Raw genomic sequence first — 25,698 nt, 5'->3', positions numbered from 1 at the left:
CGAGCCCATTATTAGTGGAGAGATCAACAGAAAGTGTGAAGCTTGAATTCAGCGAATGCAGCCACCTGCACACACCTCAGTGCGACTGTTTCGCCTCTCCTTGAACACTTCAAAGTTTTCACCACTGCCCAGGCGGCTCATCACACCCTGTGCAAAAATGCAAGTTCACAAGAGGGTCAATTAAAATTATTATAACAACGATGATAGTTATGGATATGCATTGTTCTTTGAACCTCCTCAACATAAATGGCCACTAAGGTAGCCAAGATGAAGAAGATATACAACTTTTTTTTTTCCACAAATGAGCCATTTTGGCAGAAATAAATAATAATCCATCCAACAAAACATATTGTGACTTTTGTTCTTCAGTCACTGGCAGTCGATTCTATTAATTTTATCAGTGGCTAATTTTCGTTCTTTATGGTGGACATAGATTGTTTTTTGTCCTTTTATGAATGTAACTGAGCACCAGTGCTGGTGATTCATCAATGTAAGTGCTGTCCCTTGGATTGATGATAAACTGGGCCTCCAGTCAACCAGCATTAGTTGGTGGATGTTAAAGATCCCACGGTTTCCTTCAGAAGGATTAGGCGAGCTGTCACAAGCACCCTGAACAACTTACAAATTGATGACTTAACCAAAAGGGGTCAATGCATCAGCAGCACGGCTGTGCTCCCAACAAATGATGCTACTTGCAGCCATGTGCTGCATATGAAATAAGAAGCAGAAGAAGCATTGTTGCTAGTGATTTGTTTGTAGGGTATTGTGACGACGAACCCTGTTGAGAATGTTCTCCAGTGAGGTGGTTATGGATTTGCGAGCACGGTTCCGTAGGAAGCCCAGCTTGGACTGACTGCTCTGGCTGTTGGAACGAAGTATGGATGCAGGAACCTGAGAGGGGAGCTGAGCCAGAAATACAATGCACTGGGTTAGTTATGCTTAACAGAAGCATGATTCACGTGGGTGGTAAATTATCCAAAGTTGAGTGGTGAGCGTGGTACTGCTTTTTTGCTGTGCTCACGGTTAAGTCACAAACCTGCGGGCCTTCCTGCAAATGCACGTGGACCTTCTGCTTATTCTCGCACAAAATCCTCAGGACTCCAATCAGGATTTCGTTTTCTTCTGCATCGCTCACAGTCTTTACTTTCTGAGGAGCACAATTTAATGCATGAGCGAAGGATTCGTACAGCCGTAGCTAAAACCTCAATTGGATTCATCTCTGCTGCTCAATAAGAGATATAAAAGCAAAATCGCATCTGCATCGAATTGCAGCTTCAAAAGAGCAAGTGCCCACAGCCTTTTCAGGGTATCCCAGATGGTACCGATCAATCAGCTTAGCAGCAACCACCCTCCCCCAACCCTCCTGACACATTGCTTGTTCAAAGATAACTCGCATCTCAGGCACCTTGAGCTGCTCAAAAACTAAGGCTTGGTCACAATCACTCAGCAGTGCCAAATGCTTCTGGATGATCAGCTTGGCTTTGAGTGGCTGCAGTCCTGTATGCAGCATATGGAGAAGGTTATTGAGACAAAGATTAGTTGCACAACAAAAGTCAACACATCTTATGAGGCACATGACAAATATGAAAGGGAGATCAATAGCCTCACTCCCTCACTGCCTTCGAAACTTATGAACCACTTTAAAATTGGAATCTTAATGGTCTGCACCAATGGTGCTATGGGTGCTGACACGCATGCCAGTTGCAGTCGTACCGTTGATATGTTCGCAAAGCCGATGCAGGAAATGCATGGGACAAGCCTCGCAGAGCTGGAGGCGTGAAATTCCAGCCTGAAGTGCTGCAGCTGTCTGGAAACCCTGACGCATTGTCTGCATCACTTCTTCCACCTGCACTGGTATAAACACAGGTAAGCCGTTCATGCACACGTGATACCTAAGAAACCCTCCTGGCACTTATACATCCTCAAGGGCAAAATATCTACATGTTGGCCACAAAATGAGAGAGCAGTTTATTTATTATGTATTAATGTTGCCATTTGTGGGGATGAAGAGAAAAGGGGGGGGGGAGCGACCATTAACCACCTTGATGTGGTTCTGCAATGCCATGGGCAAACCTGATCTGATAATGTGTGAGAACTTTGTGAGGAGGTTGAAGGGGAGAAAGTCTCTCAACGACAGTATTGCAATGATACAAGAACAATAGGATGCCATTTCACGCATTTGAGCAAAATTACAGCCATAAAGATTCAGATCAAGTCCCAAATAACCTGGAGACCTTTTGAAGTGTTCGGACTAGAACGCTCATCATACGGATAAATTCCAACATTGAAGTACCAGATCCCTCACTTTACAGCAACAGCCAGGGACAAAATGTTTATAAGAGCGGACAACTTGCGAACCAGTTTCAAGTACATTTGACATTTAATTCTTTGTTGGACCAATAAGCACCGAAAGATGCTTAATTTATAGCCATTTCATTAATGCAACACCGAGGATGGTCGTTATATTGGAACTCAAGCTCAGAATTGAATCATTAGGGAAGTCTACAAAATTATAGGTCTTTCTTCTGGAAAATCTGGCAATGGCATTGTAAGCATGAGTAATGAGAGAGAAGCTTTTTGTCTGAAAGCTAATGGAAGACACCCCCATTAATTTACCACTCTATCCAAAAAGAGAGGCCCGACCTTTACTAATTGTGCCAATAATTTGTGTGAAAACGGCTTTCCTGATTTGTCATAAGGAAAATCTTTTGATTATAACATTGTATTCGGCTTACTGATCGCCTTTACATTTAGGGAGAAAATAACCACACTTGTCTGCACTTCAAGTCTATATTTAAATATCTGATGGCTAAGAGACATTTATAAGGAAAGCTTTCATCAATAACAATAGAATTGGAAACATTACCAGCTCCTCTGAAGCACACTGAAAGACGTAGCACATAAAACGATGGCTTCCCTGCTCCGATGTCTCACGGCACATCACTCCGAAATGGTCCGGGTTGTCAATGCCCTGGAGAAAGTGAAGAAGGGGTGCTTAGCCACCAGTACCATCACATTGAGTGGACATCATCAGTAGCTATATCAAATGTACTTTCTGTTGTGTGATGCCACTAGTCGCAACAGCTGCTTAACAATCAGTCGCGAAATCAATTAGATAGTGGGCCAAGCATCCAAGATGTGTCGAGTTTTTGACTTTCATGACCCACCTCTGGTATCTACCTGAAATTTTTGCAAAGATTTAGATTATAAATCACTTAGAAAGAATTCACAACTCATCAGTGTTGGTTGGATACAAAAGATGGCACAAAAATGAACGAATTAGGAAAGGCTTAAGAGGAAAGGAAGGAGAAAAAAACAAGAGACCAAATGCAGGTAAAACTGGAGAGTTCATAGAACACCTTGCCCCACGTAGTCTTGAGAAAAGTCTTTTCAACTATTTCTTTGTGTTTTGCACGAAACAAACAACACTATGCGCCACCATATTTATATGAATGCTGAATCTCACAATTACTCTGCCCGCAGGGCATGAGAACGAAGTAGTCCTGCTAAAAGGGTTTTTTAAATTGCTAAGAAGGTGATTTGTGTTCTACAGTGTTCAAGTATATGTGTTCAATTAAAATAAAATAAAATAAAATAAAATAAAGGTTTTAAAGGCTGTGGAAAAAATATCAATAGTAAAACATTTTTTCAGAAGTTTATCGCCGCTGATGCACAGTCTTTTACACCACTTTATTTCACACGTTGAATAAGTTTTTCATACCTGTTGTTTGTGTCCTTTATGACATCCCTAAAAACAGTAAGTTTCCTGTTTGGAATGATTTTCAATGTTGTTTGACTTCCAGACAGACAGACAGACTTAACATGTTTTCCCTTACTCCTCTGTGCATGCGCTCGGGACAGGATTATTCCAATTCATGTTCTATGGTGTTCAAAATATTACATTAAATTGAAATTAAGTAGTTCCTTGACCGTAGACTGACACCTACTTGTAGACAGACAGACAGACAGAGACAAAGTGAACCAATTGCGTAATCCCACTTTTCGCTTCATAATGATGAAGCGCACGGCCTTGTAATGGCACTGGAAACGTTGCTCAACCTCAAAAGTATCCCCAGGAGATCAAAGCATCTCACAAATGTACAAACAAATCACAGCAACACTTGAGGCACACCTGAGACACCGAGGCGACTTCCTTGAAGTTTTTCTCCATCACCGTGCTCTTCGACTCCGGGCTGATCAGGTAGATTTCAAATCGGCCAACCTGTGTCCAGACAGAGGAGCAAATCTTCCACAACCTGCCCGGTGGAATAACACTACTCAGACCTCAGAGCACGACAGTGATTAGCCCACCCAACCATCTCCACACTTCCTCAATAAATCAGATTCAACTTAGCTTGATTAAAAAAAAATTTTGTAAACTCGTATATCGAGGCTCGTATGAGAGCTAACACACAACGCACAACAATGGGGGGTAGGAGACAAGAGGGGTGGGAGAGGAAAGGAAAAAGCAGTGGGGAACAGAGACATGTGGAAGGGAGAGAGATGGGGCGGAGAACAAGGGGAAAACGAGATGGACACCACAGGGACTTTTGGGACCTCACACGACAGGGAACTTTCAGGAAGGAAGGCAGGGAATTTGAAGGAGGTAGGTTTGGGGTGGATTGACGAGGGTAGAAAAGATCATGGTTTTGGATGGGGGAAGATAAGAGGTGGTGGTGAACAGCTGTTTTGAAGACTTGGAGGGAAGAATGGGATTGAAGAGAGTGTGGGAGTTTATTCCAAAGGCGGGGAAAAGGAGGAATGAAAGAGTGAAGGTGAGCAGTGATTTGTGATTTTGTTAGTTTTACCAGAAGGGGGTTGCTGGCGGACCTTGAGCACCCTGCGGAAATATGGGGGGGACATATCACAGACAGAGCTGGAGGGGGGCGAGACCGGAGAGGAGACGGTAGAAGACAGAAGGACCTGCCTGCGGTGAGGGAGTGAGAGGCCCAAAGACTCAGCCTCACCGTGGGAGATACCAATGATCCTAAATGCCTTGGTTTACACAGCGTGAAGCCAAGAAAGGTGAGAGGCAGGAGCACCAGCCCAGAGTGGAGAGCCATACTCCATCAGGCTGTGGACAAAGGCTTTGTATGTGGTCAGGAGCTCAGATGTGTTGAGGAAGGACTTTGCATGACGGAGGGTGCCCAGTCGGCGACTGGCTTTGGAGGCCAGGTTGGAAATGTGTCTTTCCCAGGAAAGATCATAGGAGATAGTGAGACCTTGAAGCTTGAACAAAAGGACTTCTTCCAGAGAATTGTTGAGAAAATAGATGAAGGTGGAGTTTGAAATGGTCCTTTTGGAGAGACAAAGTGAGAGTGTGAAATTTGTCAGGATTGTAAGACATGTTCCACGTGTTGGACCAGTTTGTTATTTTATCCAGATCTGCAGACAGAGAAGAAGCTGCTGCTTGCCAATCTGAGGGATGACAGATGGTACGACAGAGGGTGGTGTCATCAGCAAAGAGATCGAGGATTTTCCAGAGAGTCAGAGAGATCATTGATGAAATCCAGAAAAAGAACAGGGCTCAGAAGGCTACCTTGAGGAACTCCAGCCTGGACAGGAAGAGGGGATGAAAGAACTGCATTTAGGGCCACACGTTGACTGTGACAGGAGAGGAAGTCTGCGAGCCATGAGTGGAGATGGCCTTGAATACCATGGGAAGAGAGTTTGGTGAGCAGGGCTGGGTGCCAGACCGTGTCAAAAGCACACGATTTGTCTCGGGATATGGCTCTGATTTCATATCTGGCATTAAGTCCCTCCATCCATTGTTGGGAGAGCAGAAGCAGCATTTCCAGGGTGGAATGACCTGATCTGGAACCAAATTGATGATCGGAAATCAAGCCATTGTAGAAGAGGAAGGATTTAATGTCTGAAGCGATGATGGATTCCATAACCTTGCTGATGATTGGGAGAAGGCTGATTGGTGTGTAGTTGCAGGGATCTGTTTTTGCACCTTTTTTATGCAGGGCAATGATGTTTGCTGATTTCCAAGCAGATGGCAGATGACCTTGAGCAAATGAGAGGGTGAATAGAACAGAGAGAGGGTGAGCAAAAGCAGAGGAGCAGGTTTTTAGGACACGTGGGCTGATGCCATCTGGACCGGTTGCAGAATCTGAGTCGAGGTTTGACAACAAACTCTCCACTTTGTCAGAAGAAAAGGACACTGAGTCAAGGGACAGCTGGGTGCAACTGTTTAAGGTGGGTACAGAAACTGATGGGATTCGGCCACAAGATTTCGATTCAAATACCGAGTTTTGGCATTCAGCCTTTTAAATTTTAATGTTTCATATATTTGTTCAAGATCAGTCACACCAATGACTTTAAAATTGGACGTGCTGCTTCCTTGCTTGGTGTTCAGCATTTAAAAGGATAAGAGGATGGACAATCCCCATATGATGGCACCCATAGGGAGGAAGAAATCATCCCTTTGAAATTTCCCTGCTGAGTGCGTTGAGAAAGGCAGTGTTGTGATGTCACCAATACCCAAAGTGCCCCAGAAAGTGACGGAACTTCCCCCAAGCTCAGTGGTTGTGTTTATCTAGTCTACCAGTCCTGTATTGTGTCTCGTGTATTCACCCCCATGTCCATGTGTGTGAGTCTTCTGTCATCGAGCTGGCAAGCTGGGAGCAACAATTCACATTTATTGACTCATCTGATGCAATTTAAATGCTCTAATGGCAGCGAGGTGCTACATTTGAATGTTTGTTCGACATACGTAACTTTTTGATGCCTATACTTGGGTCTGTAATAAAAATTTGTATTGGTGTCAAAGCCAGTGACTGATCAATTGGAACATAATAGTAATAGTCAGATAATCAAATTTAAAATGTTTAAACCAATTGTTCATTTATTGTGGTGACAAATATAGGTTCATGCGATAATCGACCAATTTCTGTCTGATTTGTCAGAGTTAAATCAGGTCTTTTCTTGAAAAGTTGATCAGGATATGGCAACTAAACTGAGAATATCGAATCTCCAACTCAAACCCAGAAAAGATCGCTGAAGATGTCTTCTTGCAAAAGAACTAACACAGGCCCTGGCTAGACACAGTTTCTATCATTAGGTTTCATAGAACTACCACAAATTAGAACTACTACTACGACGACCACCACCACCATGACTGATTCTGATTCTGATGTTTGATACTCTGTCACAGACAATCAGTGCTGCTGAAGCAGTTTTCTGGCAAGGGTCAGGCTGGGTGGTTTGCCATTGCCTTCACAGCAGTCGTTAGGGCAGTAATTTGGAATTTGTTCATGGTGCTGGTGATAGCTCTCCTACTCTTTGCGAAGGACACTGTGGGATATTTAACATCCACCAACTAATGTCAGCAGACAGGACACACAGTTCAACATCCATCTGAAAGACAGCACACACATTGATGAATCACCCTTCCTGTGAAACACCGGATGACAGTTTATAGCTGGATCGGTATTTGAATACAGGCTAGGCAGCTTAGAGATGAGTGTGCTGCTGCTGCTGCTGCTGCTGCTGCTGCTGCTGCTGCTGCTGCTGCTGCTGCTGCTGCTGCTACTACTACTACAGTACGTCCACCCGAATAATTCCACATTAATGTGGGTGCAGCCTGAAAACGGTTTTGCCCCAATTCTTTCAGGAACCAGTTGGCCAGGCCTGTTGTTCGACTGAAGGTGATTTGAGCATAAATATGGTATTTGTTTGGGGTGCAGGGGATACCTCTACTATTCTTCACGAAACACGTACCTTGGGAATCTTTAAGTCCACCATCCACCCAGTGTAACGTCCCTCCGAGGGACAGCGCACTTTGTGATCCAACGTGCCTTCCTACGAAGTACCAATCCGGCGGTTTATAGGTGGGGTCAGTAAGCTAACGCAGATGAACTCCAAAGTAAGTGTATTACATCCACACCAAGTGTTGGCCTCCACAACTTGGCATAACAGATTCTAAGGGAATGGTGCTCCATTAACCATATTCTGACTTGCTACGATCAAAGCTCCCACCATTGGTCAGAAGATATCATCAGTCTCTCGCGAGGCACTTAAAATGCACCTTTGGTTTAATAAACACCATCATGTCCAGCTCAGGTGCTTAAGTGATGGCCACATGATAAATGAACTCATACTCGGACAAGACATTTTGCAGACAGAGCACAGCTGTTCTATACGCGACTTGTAACATGTCCAGTATTCTTCTTATGCAGGGAACATCATTTTCTGGGGACGTAGTTGTGCAACTGATGCAGTGCCCCCTGTCGGTTAGAGAAGCAATTTGGAAGTTAGCCAGGGTGTCAGCGATAGCTCGCCGACTCTTTGAGCAAGGACACCATGGCATTTTTAATGTCCACAAACTAAGGCTGGCAGATGGGACACCCAGTTTAACGTCATCCAAGGGCCGATGCAAATACTGATGAATCACCGTGCCTGTGAAACACCGGGATGATAGTTTATAGCTGGGCCACGATTCGAACCCAGGCTAGACAACTTGGAGGCGAGTGTGCATACCTCAAGGCTCTCCTACCAGCCCGACAGGTCCAGTGGCCCTTGGAAACAATATTGACAACATAATTTCACCAGCAGAAGCCTTTTACAAAGTAAACAATTTTGGTTAAGATTACAATCAGTAAGTTAAAGGAATGGCTAGTACTCGGAGTTTTACAGCATTAGCCTATTCATGAGGTGGCAAATATGAAGAAACGTAAAGCTGCCTTACAGATTACCTCAAAATAATAAAGCACAATTCCAGGAGGTTTCTTACTTGATTTTGACAATCTAACAAATGTACTTTGCCATCAAAGAAATAGGTGAAATGATGAGATGAGTGCCTTTCTCACTTGAAAAAGCATCGTGTGGTTCATATCTTCATCTTCCGGCTCTGCCACCTCTGGCAGGCTGGCATGTCGTGTGCGTCGTGGCTCGTCCCCTGCGTCGAGAGGTCGCACCATCATGCGTGCCGATGCACTGTTGCTACGTTGGCGAAAACCTCTGTGCTTGTCCGTCGTCTCACCACCGGCTGAAGGCCAGATCCGTAACCGTGGTGGCATCGAGGAGGTATGAATAACATCTTTACTTTGATGAGGTGAAGCCAGTTGCTCACTGCAAACTGACTCGTCCGTTTCAGGGAAGCCAGAGTCAGTTTCTGAAAGGTTGGAAAGTGACAATTGAGTGGTAAGCTTGGCACGTGAAGTCACCGGTGAGCTCTGGAACAGCGGTTGACTCTTCGAGCGTGAAAAATTTGGAGAAATGGATGGCTTTGATGAGGTGTAATGAGCTTCGTTTGAGTCTGCATTCCCGCTGCCTTCAGTAGGTGGGCTGTGGCTGCCAAGATTGCATGAAGAATTTAGCGTCGAGGTTTTGGGGGCCCGACACTCTGAGATCAATGCCTCTGATCTGCCTCCATTACTCGCCTTTTGTTGTATGCACACCTGTGCAGATGAATGACCGGCTTCCTCACCATCCTGACCACTGGTCTGGCGGAAGAGTCTCAGGCAGTCATCAATGAGTGATGGCTGCGGTTTGCGAGAAGCAACTGTAACACGGCCACGGTAACGAACCTCAAAGCGAACAGAGTCTGAAAAGGCACCGTGGGATGCTGGCTCCACCGGCGGGCCAGCCTTGCTTGCACGGCGCAGTTGGCCTATTAATCCAGGAACCTGAATAATAGATAAAGAAAATGATTAGGTCAATTTATGGAACAATTTTTTTTAAAGTTAGTTGTACTTTACCATAATATACCAAGAGGCTAATGAAGGCCATGAAAGCTGTAGAAGGAGAAGGAGGCATTCATTATTCATACATCGACTTATAATAACACGTCATGATAAATAAACACTTTGGACAATGAGAGGCAAATAGCCCATACAAAATTGACATGCAAAGTCTGAACACCTTGAAAGAGCAGATCCACTGCAGAAAAGGTACCATGGCCATGAGGTTCAGCTTGTTGCTGGTGGGTCAATGGATTTTCAAACGTACAGTTGCCCACTGGCTACACAAATGCCTCCTTTTCCCTCCCTATGCAAACTGCCATGCGATCACTTTCAAAGGTTCCTCTGTACCCGCCTCATCCAAAAGTGAGCGAATGAAGGAGCCTGGTGGAGGAACGAGCCAAAAATAGTCTCCAGTTGATTTTTAAAGCTGGACGTCACTGCAAACGGTTTCTTGCAACTCATTGGCTGGCAGGTTGGCTTGGCCCACCTATCAAAGACCCGCCAAGAGATGAATTTCAAATGAGGGTAATGCGATGGAGCCTGTACATGAAAAGTTGACTGTGATGTAAAGCGAGAACGGATGGGAGGAGAAGGAATTCGGGATGAATGGGGCCCATTTACCCTAAAAAGTCATTAAAACTGAGAGAAAAATGAAGCTATCTCAACAGTTACATTTCCAGGATTAATTGAGGACAATGATGAATTGATGGAATTTTGATTTGCCCTTTTTTGTGGTAGTTCTACCATGCAGTGATGACATGATATAAACCTTATTGCATTGTAATTACGATTTGCTTACCAACGCACATTCGTGAACGTCAAGTTAACAAATAGGGGGCTGGCACAATAGCCTAGCCTCTGGAGGTATGCACACTCACCTCTGATCTGTCTGTCCTGGGTTTGAATTTCAAACTGTCATAATCTGTGTTTCACAGGCAGGGTGATTCATCAATGTGTGTGCTGTCTCTCGGATGGACGTTATTAGCTGCTGGACGTAAAAGATCCCAATGTGTCCTTTGTAAAGAGTGGGCGAGCTAATGCCAGCACCCTGAACAAATCGCATATTCTTGCTCTAACCAGCAGGCGGCACTGCATCAGTGGCACAACTGTGCCCCTGTAAACGATGCTAGCAACAACCAGGTGCTGCATAGAAAAGAAGGACTGCTGTTGTTTGCCAACTAAACTTGCCGTTGAAGCTCCACCGTGAACATCTTGTTTTTATTTGAAAATGAATTGAAATAAAAAGGTCTGCTGCCAAGATGTAATCCACAATGCTTCATTTTTCTGATGAAGCCATAAAGGCAGAACCAGCACTGTACAAAGCTGGTGTTTTATGTTCATGTTTTTAAAACCCACATGACCAATGGACATCACCGATCTTTGGGCAGTAAACCATGGTCATGTCTTGGAGAGATTCATTCTCACTGCAAAAGCTCCAGGATTCACACCTCAGGGCTTTGGTCCATTCCTGGTTAGCGAGTGACCATCTTGACACCCAGGGGCACCCATGACAATTTTGGAGAATGCACTACCCAGTCTTCATGGCAAACTTCACTCTCTTCCCCCTCCAAGTTTCCCCCTCACCTTTCGCAAAAGCTATCTCCCTCCCCACACCTTTCTCCCTCAAATCTCCCCCCTCACCCTCTCTTCTCAAAGTTTCCCTCCCCCACATCCACAACTAATCCCACCACCACCTCGCCTTTTGTCCTCCTCCTCATCCGGCCCTCTCACCTAGCTCTTCTGCAATCTCCGACAAACTGTCAACAGCTAAACCAACCTCGCCCTGTCCTACCTCATATTACCCGCGCCCTCTCCTCCTTCATCTTACCCTCGCCCTCTCCTTCCTCATATTACCCGCGCCCTCTCCTCCTTCATCTTACCCTCGCCCTCTCCTCCCTCATCTTACCCTCCACTCTCCTCCCTCATCTTACCCTCCACTCTCCTCCCTCATCTTACCCTCGCCCTCTCCTCCCTCATCTCTCCCTCACCATCTCCTCCCTCATCTTATCCTCGTCCTCTCCTCCCTCATCATATACTCGTCCTCTCTTCCTTCATCTTACCCTTGCCCTCCCCATCTTACCCTCGCCCTCCCCTTCCTCATATTACCCTCCCCCTCCCCTCCCTAATCTTACCCTCCACCTCCACATCCCTTTGATTTCCTGCACCCAAAGCCTCCTCCCCTCCCTCTTACTTAACAGTGTGGACCTCAAACATCCAAGACCTTCGCTCTAACCTGACAGATTTCGCCATACAGATAGCCACTGGCAAATCAGACAATTGTTTAACAGAAACTTTCCTCCTTCAAGATGGCTCTGATTCCTAGTATGATTCCTCTCTGGTTACTCCCTCCTCTGGTATGACAGACCTGATCCTCGTCCTGGCGGTGGAGTTGCTCTCTTCATCAAAGAGTCTGTTCCTCACTCTCCATGCACTGCCCTCACTACCCCACACTCCCAGGAATACCTCTGGCTATGGCTTCCCCTCCACTCCCACCTCATGTTTATGTGTGTGTTGTACCGTCCACCAAACAGTGATGACTCCATTTACATCTCGCTTGCCAAAAAAATGGACCAACTTCTATCCTCTCATCCCAACTCTCTCTTCCTCATATGTGGTGACTTCAATTGTCATCATGCCAGTTGGCTAGGTGTGGGTACCTCTCTCACCTGCCAAGGCATTTCAGCAAAAGACTTCTATGACTCAATCGGTCAACTTCCCGACCCGGATCTCAATCAATGGTACTCCATCTTTTCTGGATCTGATTTTGACCAATTTCCAAGAATATATCTGCTGTTCTTCCTCTGCTCCAATAGTTCATCCGATCATATGCTTGTTAAAGTAAACATCTCTCTGGCCGTTCTTGGAGAACCACGAAAACGCCGACGAGTCTGGCGTTTCACTTAGGAAAACTGGCACAGACATAAAGCAGCCATTAAACTTCTAGACTGGTCTCCCAGCTCTACTTTCTTTGACATCGACTCATCCAGGGAATGCTTTCAAAGAAATTTGCTCTCTCTCATGCACAGATTTATCTCATCTCGTCTTCAGTTCTCATACCCCTTCTCCCCCCCCCTGCCCCCCATCATGGTATGCTGAAGCTTGTGGTGAGGAGGTTGTTCTGAAAGAACTTGCCTTTGCCTCATGGAGGGCTAATCCTACTGAATGCAATCTCAGTTCTTTCCACAAAGCTCAGAACAAATGTATGTCCTGCCCACATGTCCTAAAAACCTGCTCTGCTGCTCTTGCTCACCCTCTCTCTCTCTCTCTGTTCTACTCACCCTCTCATTCACTCAAGGTCATCTACCATCTGCTTGCAAATCAGCAAACATTACTGCTCTGCATAAAAAGGTGCAAAAACAGATACCTGCAACTTCAGACCAATCAGCCTGCTCCCAATCATCAGTAAGGTCATGGAATCCATTATCGCTTCTGACATCAAATCCTTCCTCTTCTCCAATGACTTGATTTCCAATTATCAGATTGGATTTAGACCAGATCACTCAACCCTGGATATGCTGCTTCTGCTCTCCCAACAATGGATGGAGGTCCTCAATGCCAGACATATGATCAGAGCCATCTCCCTTGACATACTGCATGCTTTTGATACAGTTTGGCATCCTGCATTGCTCACCAAACTCTCTTCTTATGTTTGCCAAGGTAATTTCCACTCATGGCTCACACACTTCCTCTCCTGTTGCAGTCAACGTGTGGCTCTTAATGTAATTCTCTCATTTCCTCTTCCTGTCCAAGCTGGAGTTCCTCAAGGCAGTGTTCTCGGCCCTGTGCTCTTTCTGGTTTTCATCAATGATCCCTCTGACTCTCTGGAAAATCCTTTTTATCTCTTTGCTGATGACTCCATCCTCTGCTGTACCATCTGTCATTCCTCAGATCAGCAAGCAGCAGCTTCTTCACTCTCTGCAGACATGGATAAAATCACAAACTGGTCAAACATTTGGAACATGTCTTTCAATCCTGAGAAATCTCACACTCTCATTATGTCTCTCTGAAAGGACGGTCTGGAAACCCACCCTCCCCATCTACTTTCTCAATAACACTCTGGAGAAGTCCTTTCATTCAAGCTTTTGGGTCTCAGTATCAGACACGATCTTTCTTGGGCAAACCACATTTCAAAGTTCACCTCCAAAGCCACAGGGCATTCTCCGTCATATAAAGTTCTTCCTTGGCGCACCTGAATGCCTATCCACGTACAAGGCATTCATCCACAGCTTGATGTATTGCAGCTTTCCCCTCTGGACTGGTTCACCGGCCTCACATCTTGCTCCGGTTGACACCGTGGAAACCAAGGCCTTTAAGATTATTTGAATCTCCCACAATAAAGCTGAGTCTATGGGCCAATCACTTTGACATCGTAGACATGTCGGTGGTCTCTCTGTCTTCTACCCCCTCCTTTCTGGTATTGCACATTCTGCTCTTTCTGTGCTTTGTCCCCTAAAGTCTTTGCAGGGCACAGACGGTCCACCATCAACCCCCTTCTGGTGAAACTACTTTAACCAAGATCACTGCTCACCTTTGTCCATTTGTTACTCTTTTTTCCCCATCTGTGGAACCAACTTCCACGTGTTCTTCAATATCATTCTTCAATCGAGGTCTTCAAGACAGCTGTTCACCACAATCTCAGATCGTCCCCAATCCAAAACCATTATCTTTTCAACCCTTGTTAACCCCACCCCAATCCATCCATCTTTCAAATTTTCAATTTTCCCTCTTGAGAGTTTCCTTCTGTATCCATCTTGTCCACCTCATGCATCCTCCCATGCACTCCTTTCCTGCCCAGACCCATTGTTTGTCTGCCTCCCTCTGTCTTGGCCCAAGGCCCTTCCCCCTCTCTCTGCTGTTCCTTTTCTCCTGTTTCAACCCTAATCCTAACTGGCTCATCTATCCTCACCTTACTCAACTATATCATACTGTTTGAAACTGGCTCATCTATCCTCACTTTACTAAACTTCATCATACTGTTTGAAACTGGCTCATCTATCCTCACCTTACTCAACAATATCATACTGTTTGAAACTGGCCCATCTATCCTCACCTTACTCAACTTCATCATACTGTTTGAAACTGGCCCATCTATCCTCACTTTACTAAACTTCATCATACTGTTTGAAACTGGCCCATCTATCCTCACCTTACTCAACAATATCATACTGTTTGAAACTGGCCCATCTATCCTCACTTTACTAAACTTCATCATACTGTTTGAAACCGGCCCATCTATCCTCACCTTACTCAACTTCATCATACTGTTTGAAACTGGCTCATCTATCCTCACCTTACTCAACTATATCATACTGTTTGAAACTGGCTCATCTATCCTCACCTTACTCAACTATATCATACTGTTTGAAACTGGCCCATCTATCCTCACCTTACTCAACTATATCATACTGTTTGAAACTGGCCCATCTATCCTCACCTTACTCAACTATATCATACTGTTTGAAACTGGCCCATCTATCCTCACCTTACTCAACTATATCATACTGTTTGAAACTGGCCCATCTATCCTCACCTTACTCAACTTCATCATACTGTTTGAAACTGGCCAATATATCCTCACCTTACTCAACTATATCATACTGTTTGAAACCGGCCCATCTATCCTCACCTTACTCAACTTCATCATACTGTTTGAAATTGGCCCATCTATCCTCACCTTACTCAACTTCATCATACTGTTTGAAATTGGCCCATCTATCCTCACCTTACTCAACTTCATCATACTGTTTGAAACTGGCCCATCTATCCTCACCTTACTCAACTTCATCATACTGTTTGAAACTGGCTCATCTATCCTCACCTTACTCAACTTCATCTTACTGTTTGAAACTGGCCCATCTATCCTCACTTTACTAAACTTCATCATACTGTTTGAAACTGGCCCATCTATCCTCACCTTACTCAACAATATCATACTGTTTGAAACTGGCTCATCTATCCTCACCTTACTCAACTATATCATACTGTTTGAAACTGGCCCATCTATCCTCACTTTACTCAACAATATCATACTGTTTGAAACTGGCCCATCTATCCTCACCTTACTCAACTATATCATACTGTTTGAAACTGGCCCATCTATCCTCACTTTACTAAACTTCATCATACTGTTTGAAACCGGCCCATCTATCCTCACCTTACTCAACTTCATCATACTGTTTGAAACTGGCTCATCTATCCTCACCTTACTCAACTATATCATACTGTTTGAAACTGGCTCATCTATCCTCACCTTACTCAACTATATCATACTGTTTGAAACTGGCCCATCTATCCTCACCTTACTCAACTATATCATACTGTTTGAAACTGGCCCATCTATCCTCACCTTACTCAACTATATCATACTGTTTGAAACTGGCCCATCTATCCTCACCTTACTCAACTATATCATACTGTTTGAAACTGGCCCATCTATCCTCACCTTACTCAACTTCATCATACTGTTTGAAACTGGCCAATATATCCTCACCTTACTCAACTATATCATACTGTTTGAAACCGGCCCATCTATCCTCACCTTACTCAACTTCATCATACTGTTTGAAATTGGCCCATCTATCCTCACCTTACTCAACTTCATCATACTGTTTGAAATTGGCCCATCTATCCTCACCTTACTCAACTTCATCATACTGTTTGAAACTGGCCCATCTATCCTCACCTTACTCAACTTCATCATACTGTTTGAAACTGGCTCATCTATCCTCACCTTACTCAACTTCATCTTACTGTTTGAAACTGGCCCATCTATCCTCACCTTACTCAACTATATTGTATTGTTTGAAACTGGCCCATCTATCCTCACCTTACTCAAATTTATCATACTGTTTGAAACCAGCCCATCTATCCTCACCTTACTCAAATTTATCATACTGTTTGAAACCAGCCCATCTATCCTCATGAACCTCGATAATGTACACTCAATTATATCATACTGTTTGAAACCGGCCCATCTATCCTCACCTTACTCAACGATATGATACTGTTTGAAATTGGTCCATCTATCCTCACTTAACTCAACTTCATCACACTGTTTCAAACTGGCTCATCTATCCTCACCTTACTCAACTATATCATACTGTTTGAAACTGGCCCATCTATCCTCACCTTACTCAACTTCATCATAATGTTTGAAATTGGCTCATCTATCCTCACCTTACTCAACTTCATCATACTGGTTGAAATTGGCTCATCTATCCTCACCTTACTCAACTTCATCATACTGTTTGAAATTGGTCCATCTCTCCTCACTTTACTCAACTTCATCATACTGTTTGAAACTGGCTCATCTATCCTCACCTTACTCAACAATATCACACTGTTTGAAACCGGCCCATCTATCCTCACCTTACTCAACTTCATCATACTGTTTGAAATTGGTCCATCTCTCCTCACTTTACTCAACTTCATCATACTGTTTGAAACTGGCTCATCTATCCTCACCTTACTCAACAATATCACACTGTTTGAAACCGGCCCATCTATCCTCACCTTACTCAACTTCATCATAATGTTTGAAATTGGCTCATCTATCCTCACCTTACTCAACTTCATCATACTGGTTGAAATTGGCCCATCTATCCTCACCTTACTCAACTTCATCATATTGTTTGAAATTGGCCCATCTATCCTCACCTTACTCAACTTCATCATACTGGTTGAAATTGGCCCATCTATCCTCACCTTACTCAACTATATCATACTGTTTGAAACTGGCCCATCTATCCTCACCTTACTCAACTTCATCATACTGTTTGAAACTGGCCAATATATCCTCACCTTACTCAACTATATCATACTGTTTGAAACTGGCTCATCTATCCTCACCTTACTCAACTTCATCTTACTGTTTGAAACTGGCCCATCTATCCTCACCTTACTCAACTATATTGTATTGTTTGAAACCGGCCCATCTATCCTCACCTTACTCAACTTCATCATACTGTTTGAAACTGGCCCATCTATCCTCACCTTACTCAACTTCATCATACTGTTTGAAACTGGCTCATCTATCCTCACCTTACTCAACTTCATCTTACTGTTTGAAACTGGCCCATCTATCCTCACCTTACTCAACTATATTGTATTGTTTGAAACTGGCCCATCTATCCTCACCTTACTCAAATTTATCATACTGTTTGAAACCAGCCCATCTATCCTCACCTTACTCAAATTTATCATACTGTTTGAAACCAGCCCATCTATCCTCATGAACCTCGATAATGTACACTCAATTATATCATACTGTTTGAAACCGGCCCATCTATCCTCACCTTACTCAACGATATGATACTGTTTGAAATTGGTCCATCTATCCTCACTTAACTCAACTTCATCACACTGTTTCAAACTGGCTCATCTATCCTCACCTTACTCAACTATATCATACTGTTTGAAACTGGCCCATCTATCCTCACCTTACTCAACTTCATCATACTGTTTGAAATTGGCTCATCTATCCTCACCTTACTCAACTTCATCATACTGGTTGAAATTGGCTCATCTATCCTCACCTTACTCAACTTCATCATACTGTTTGAAATTGGTCCATCTCTCCTCACTTTACTCAACTTCATCATACTGTTTGAAACTGGCTCATCTATCCTCACCTTACTCAACAATATCACACTGTTTGAAACCGGCCCATCTATCCTCACCTTACTCAACTTCATCATACTGTTTGAAATTGGTCCATCTCTCCTCACTTTACTCAACTTCATCATACTGTTTGAAACTGGCTCATCTATCCTCACCTTACTCAACAATATCACACTGTTTGAAACCGGCCCATCTATCCTCACCTTACTCAACTTCATCATAATGTTTGAAATTGGCTCATCTATCCTCACCTTACTCAACTTCATCATACTGGTTGAAATTGGCCCATCTATCCTCACCTTACTCAACTTCATCATATTGTTTGAAATTGGCCCATCTATCCTCACCTTACTCAACTTCATCATACTGGTTGAAATTGGCCCATCTATCCTCACCTTACTCAACTTCATCATACTGTTTGAAATTGGTCCATCTCTCCTCACTTTACTCAACTTCATCATACTGTTTGAAACTGGCTCATCTATCCTCACCTTACTCAACAATATCACACTGTTTGAAACCGGCCCATCTATCCTCACCTTACTCAACTTCATCATACTGTTTGAAATTGGTCCATCTCTCCTCACTTTACTCAACTTCATCATACTGTTTGAAACTGGCTCATCTATCCTCACCTTACTCAACAATATCACACTGTTTGAAACCGGCCCATCTATCCTCACCTTACTCAACTTCATCATAATGTTTGAAATTGGCTCATCTATCCTCACCTTACTCAACTTCATCATACTGGTTGAAATTGGCCCATCTATCCTCACCTTACTCAACTTCATCATATTGTTTGAAATTGGCCCATCTATCCTCACCTTACTCAACTTCATCATACTGTTTGAAACTGGCTCATCTATCCTCACCTTACTCAACTTCATCTTACTGTTTGAAACTGGCCCATCTATCCTCACCTTACTCAACTATATTGTATTGTTTGAAACTGGCCCATCTATCCTCACCTTACTCAAATTTATCATACTGTTTGAAACCAGCCCATCTTTCCTCATGAACCTCGACTATGTACACTCAATTATAGCATACTGTTTGAAACCGGCCCATCTATATGATACTATTTGCAGATTGGGCTTGATTAGTGGTATCCCCTACAGGACAATTGTTGACAGACGGACGAATACAAGCAAACAGGGACGGACAGATGCAGGCAAGCTGAGACCGAACTTCTTATATATTATATATAGTAGTATCTCTTCCATGAACCTTGACTATGGATACAATTTGTTTTTTGCAAATAGATATGCCTCCACCTGCATTAGATGTCAACCCACGTCAGCATTTCAGGTTATCGCAGTAGCGAAAAATCTGCTACACATGCACAAACGGACGGACGGACAACCCAAAAACAATGCCAGTTTTGGCTGCAGAGGCATAGAAAGGATTTATTTTTCCCAAAGAGGAATGCAACATTTGCAGATTCACACTTTGAGAAATAAATATTGCACAAAAAAATAACATAAATCAGCACTTTAGGCACAATATATTTTCTTTCAAGGAAACATATAGGAAGAGGCCAATTTGTCCTTCGTGCCTGTGCTGTATTCACAACCCATTAACTTATCCTATCAGTTTACTGATCGTCAAATGCGATTCTAACCATGAATAGAATCCACCTCAACATGTACATTTTGTAATTAAGTTGCACATTACATTCGATATCCATGCATGGAATGCAATGAGGGTACTGGCACACAATGGCTTGTGCATCTCAAAATATTCGCTTAACGTCCACAGCGTAAATGCAAAGGCGTAGCTGGCTTGATGTTCCATTCTGATGCAATTGTTGTTGTGCTGCCAAAGAAGCAAGTCATGCTCTGAGATGCAGTACACCCTGCCAAAGTTACTTCTGCCAAATGACCAATTGGTAAAAAAATATATATATATATAAAAATAAAAACAACGTATAACTACAATGGCACTCGGTAGAGCCCATACCTCCACCAGGCTGAACAGATTACGGTTTGCGTCCCAACAATAGGCTGGAATTGCATCCGGACCTTAACCAAAATCGAATTGGCTTGTTCTTGTCAACTACCCAACTCATCCACCAATGTTTTGGTCGAATCCGTCCATAACCGTTTGAGATATCGTGCTACAAATCGTTTTTGTCCCCATCTCTCAACGGTGAAGAATTACTTGAAAAAGAAAAAAAATTTCTCGGATCCAGATCTAGATCTTCAACAAAATCAAATCAATTCATTCTTGTCACACACCCAACGTGTCCACCAAGTTTCGTCCAAATATGTCCATAATGTTTTGAGATATCTGCTCACAGACAGACAAACAGACAGACAGGGGTGAAAAACATAACCTACGCCCACCTTCGGTGGCAGAAGTAAGTATCTTGCATTTACCTTCCCATATTTGCCAATTCCATCAAAACTCCTTTAACAGCCTAAACTTCAGCGGTGTTGGCCGGGGAATGTTTTTAGCCCAAGTCTTTCACAATGTGTTCAGCCAGGTCCGATGTCAAGTCAAAAGTGACTTGGGCAGGAATATGTGATGTTGTTGAGGGTGTCAGAGGACCAGGGTCCCACCAAAACAGTTGCATCGAAATAATGTGGAGGTTTCAACCATTCACATTTCTCGATGACCAAATGAGATATTAATGGCAGGCCTTTGGGCAAACTTTGTGTTTTCAAAAGACCAATACAAAGCTGCAGGTTAACACAGCACGACAAGAGGTGTACATATAAATTTCAGCTGCTTCAAAGTAATTAGGTTTCAGCCCGTATTACATCTAACTGAAAGAAAGATTATGTCTAAATTACACATGCCTACTTAAATTAAGGCAAACAAATCATTACACACTTAACGGCAATGAGGGATTAAATAATGAAGCAATCTCAGATTCACAATAAAACCAAATACCTTTTCCCATCAAGTAACATCTCACACAAGGGACCATATAGTTTTAAAAACTCATCCACGGATTGTGTTGGTCTACTTCTTACGAGATCCCTGCCGCGCCTTTGAAGTGACCACCGGAGCCTCGTAAAGGGCGTTCCACAGATGATCGTCCAGGAAAATGCTCGGTTCACACTACTACATACATCAATAATCCTCCTCATCCTCCATCCATCCATCATCATAATCTGTGCAAAGGCAGTTTCAGGGCTGCCAAAGGAGGATTACACTGGGTGGCTTGCCTTCGCCTTCTCAAAAGCAATCCGGGCAATCATTTGTAATTTATTAAGGTGCCGGCAATAACTCGTCTACTCTTCGCGAATGACACCGTGGGATCTTTAACGCCAACCAACTAATGCTGGCAGACTGGACGTCCAGTTTAATGTCCATCCATTCGGGGGACGGTGCATATACAGTTTATAGTTGGGTCAGGAATCAAACTCAGGATAGACAATGTAAAAATAAATGTGCTACATCTGGATCTCAGTCTTCCTCAGGAGAGCAACTTAATACAAGATATAGCTCGGCATACTTGAAGAAAAGGTTTGTCAGGTGCACATATGTTATACTCAAAACAAGTGAACATCCATCTCTGGAAAGCAAAATCCCAACACAGGCTGCTTCACTTCAAATCATGCCATCCAAATGTGTCAGGAGGCCACCCAGACGATCGGCTCGTTAGTGTATTTTATGTGCTGACCATGGGATCAAAGATGATGGAAAACAATTAACAATGGTTACGAGCTTTCTTTCCTTCCGGATTTGAAATAGCCATGAGCAAGCAGGCGTTTAAGAAAGGAAAGTACCCAGGGGTCTTTTTCACAAAAGGCTTTTGTGAACATAATTAACACATCATGGTGTAAACATCGACACCACATACAAGCCTATGTTCCAGGCACTTCTCAGCACATCAAGAGCAGGGATGCAAAGCCAGGCTTGAGCTTATTGAGGAGTTGGAGATCACACATCATATGATGGCAGCCAGGTGTTATTCCAGCCTGAAATGCAGTGACAATTACAAATATTCTGAAATTTACCCAATAAAGAGAGACAGAGAGAGAGAGAGAGAGAGAGACTGAGAGAGACTGAGAGAGACTGAGAGAGACTGAGAGAGACTGAGAGAGACTGAGAGAGACTGAGAGAGACTGAGAGAGACTGAGAGAGACTGAGAGAGACTGAGAGAGACTGAGAGAGACTGAGAGAGACTGAGAGAGACAGAGAGAGACAGAGAGAGATAGATAGATAGAGAGATAGAGATAGAGATAGAGATAGAGATAGAGATAGAGATAGAGATAGAGATAGAGATAGAGATAGAGATAGAGATAGAGATAGAGATAGAGATAGAGATAGAGATAGAGATAGAGATAGAGATAGAGATAGAGATAGAGATAGAGATAGAGATAGAGATAGAGATAGAGATAGAGATAGAGATAGAGAGAGAGAGAGAGAGAGAGAGAGAGAGAGAGAGAGAGAGAGAGAGAGAGAGAGAGAGAGAGAGAGAGAGAGAGAGAGAGAGAGAGAGAGAGAGAGAGAGAGAGAGAGAGAGAGAGAGAGAGAGAGAGAGAGAGAGAGAGAGAGAGAGAGAGAGAGAGAGAGAGAGACAGCACAGCCTGGAGAACCTGGAGGTTTTAAAACTTGCCTCTGACTATCACAGCTGCAGATACAAATAGCTGTGCATACCAGCAGACTGACATATCAGTGCAAAGCCAAGCCTGTGCCACAGCTGCCACCCTGTTGGGAAAACAGTGTGGAGATGATGCCGTTGCCAAGTAATCACACGTATGCCAGTTTGCTACAAGTTTGAGGTGTAAATCAACATATGTTTTCATAAAATCTCTGATATTGTTCTGCTCATTTTACTCAATTTATTGCTCTGTTTTGCCGTTTTTGTGATGGCATTTCCTTACGCGATAATTCAACACTGTTGAAGCCAAACATCACCAGCACACACACCCCTTATAATAACCATCGAAAAGTCTTCACCCTTTCACAGGTGAGACATCAACAATAGACTTTAAAGCTACCATTTTTAATATTGGTTTATTGAGGGCCATCTGTACATTTCATACAGTGCCGAGAGAAAGTCTACACCCCCTTTCAAAATTTTCACCTTTTGTTGCCTTGTAGTCTGGAATTAAAATGCATCAAATCAGGACTTTTTCCACCTTTATTTACACATTGTAACCCACAACTTCCTAGTGAAAAACAAATTCCACAAATTTCAGAAAATTAATTAAAAATACAAAACTAGAATATCTTGGTTGGATAAGTGTCCACCCCCCTGAGTGAATACTTGGTGGAAGCATCTTAAAGAGCAATTACAGATGTGAGTCTGTTGGGATAGGTCTCTTCCAACTTTGCACACCTTGATTGCGCAATATTTCCCCATTCTTCTGAACAAAACTGTTCAAGCTCAGTCAAGTTCCATGGGGAGCGTTGACAGACAGCAATCTTCAAATCATGCCACAGATTTTCAATTAGATCTCGGTCTGGGCTCTGACTGGGCCACTCAAGGACATTTATCTTTTTGCTCCTCACCCACTCGAGTGCAGCTTTGGAATTGAAGTTCACCTTTGAGCATGACAACAACCCGAAGCACACAGCCAATTTCAACTCTCTTGCAGAGGGCAACATGTTTTCCTCTATAGGATTTTTCTGTATTTTGCTCCATCCATTTTCCATTTTATCCTGACAAGTACCCCAGACACTGCTGATGAGAAATATCCCAAAACCACGATGTTGCCACCACCATGATTCACATTAGGGATGGTGTTCTTTGGGTGATGTGCTGTGTTGGGTTTGCACCAAATGTAACGTTTTGCATTTTGGCAAAAAGTTCCATCTTGGTTTTGTCAAACCACAAAACGTTTTGCCACATGGCTTCAGAATCTCCGGAGTGGTTTTTTGCATTCCTCAAATTTGCATACTCAAGGTGGGCTTTTTTGAGTAATGGCTTCCTTTTTGCCACCCTTCTGTACAGGCCAGACTTGTGGAGTGTTTGGGATATTGTTGTCACATGCACACAGTGACCAGTCTTTGCCATAAAGGCAAGTAGCTCTTTAAAAGTTGCCATTGGCCTCTTCGTGGCTTCTCTGATCAGTCTCCTCCTTGCTTGGTCATCCATTTTGGAGGGACAGCCTAATCTAGGCAGGGCCTTGGTGGTACCATACAACTTCCACTTCTGAATGATTGTCTTGATTGTGCTCCACAGGATATTCAAGGCCTATGAAATATTTTTGTACCCATGCCCTGATCTGTGCCTTTCCACAACTTTATCCCAAAGTTCTTTTGAAAGCCCCTTGGTGTTCATGGTTGAGTCCTTGCTGTGAAATGCACCACCCAGCAGAGGAAACCTCCAGGAACAGCTGATTTTATTCTGAAATAATCAGCATCACTACAATTTAACACAGGTGGAGGCCAATTAACTTGGTATGCGATTTTGTTTTGAAGGTGATTCTTTACTCCTGAGCTAATTTACAATTGCTATTCTCAGGGGGGGGAGGGGGTGGACACTTATCCAACCAAGATATTGTGGTTTTGTATTTTTAATTAATTTTCTGAAATGTGGAGAATTGTTCACTTGGAAGTTGTGGGTTATGATGTGTAAATAAAGGTGTAAAACGTCCAATTAAATGTAATTTCATTCCAGGCAATAAGGCAACAAAAGGTGAAAATTTTGAAAGGGGCTGTACACTTTCTACAGGCACTGTATGCAAAAATGCCAGAATCGATCAATCAATAAATATATATTAAGCCCCCCCCCCATAGGATAAGGGGAGGGGGTTATACCTCTTGCAGGGTTTGTTTCTGCAGTTCATGCCCCCAATTTTAATGGTACTTCAGAGTTTTCAACCCTGAGGAGTATGAAACCACCATTTAGGTTGTGGTTTTTTTTTCCTTCAGTATTTTTTGCCACTTTCCGAGCTGTATCTCAAAGCCGGCTGGGACGTTCAGAATTAAACTTTGCATAAAAAATGAGAAAGAATGCGGGATTGACATTTTGACCTTGAAATAATTTGTCATGACCGAATGAGACATTTTAACATTTTGTTACTTGAACTCAAACAAGGTTTGGTTGATTGGAACGAAACAGACCTCTCTAGATAGCCTAGAGCAAGACACATTTACACTTAATTTACATCATACCCGTCTGGGTTAAAGGACAAGGTCAAATGGTAGTCTGAAAAAAAATATATATGTGTTTGTCATCGCTCAATTTTGCCAATGCGAAATCTCAAAGACCACTTGGCCTTCCAAGATGTTCTTGCATCATAATAGTGAACCTGCACTAAATTTGTGCACCTGATATTTGAATAGTGCCCTTAACCTACCATATTTTCCAATATTTGTTTTCCCCGAAGCCTTGGCCTCAAAATCCTCAGAATCGACTGATCTATGGTTTAAGACAGTGCTGATAATGATTCTGCAGCTTGGTTTAAATACTGTACCTCTTTAT

The 25,698-nt window shown here is 43.2% G+C and overlaps 1 protein-coding gene across 3 annotated transcripts in view; it reads right to left on the bottom strand.

The window, feature by feature from the left end:
* Nucleotides 1–25,698, bottom strand: part of LOC147010995 (TBC1 domain family member 4-like) — a 99,725-nt gene that overhangs the window by 29,120 nt on the left and 44,907 nt on the right. For 2 of the 3 annotated variants that reach the window (XM_085859549.1, XM_085859550.1), the window contains exons 5-12: nt 8,814–9,632; nt 4,133–4,222; nt 2,867–2,971; nt 1,714–1,846; nt 1,406–1,497; nt 1,037–1,147; nt 778–903; nt 76–147 (exon numbers count right to left, since the gene is read on the bottom strand). In XM_085859549.1, the coding sequence (XP_085715675.1) occupies nt 76–147; nt 778–903; nt 1,037–1,147; nt 1,406–1,497; nt 1,714–1,846; nt 2,867–2,971; nt 4,133–4,222; nt 8,814–9,632 (1,548 nt within the window). Of the gene's footprint in view, nt 1–75; nt 148–777; nt 904–1,036; nt 1,148–1,405; nt 1,498–1,713; nt 1,847–2,866; nt 2,972–4,132; nt 4,223–8,813; nt 9,633–9,867; nt 9,925–25,698 lie in introns of those variants that run through there. The other variant, XM_085859551.1, reaches the window with a different exon arrangement.

Source organism: Eptatretus burgeri, chromosome 16 (genome assembly GCF_056783735.1).
Source record: "Eptatretus burgeri isolate ZD-2024b chromosome 16, Ebu_testis_v1, whole genome shotgun sequence".
Lineage (NCBI taxonomy): Eukaryota > Metazoa > Chordata > Myxini > Myxiniformes > Myxinidae > Eptatretus > Eptatretus burgeri.
This window is presented reverse-complemented; position numbering and strand designations above follow the sequence as displayed.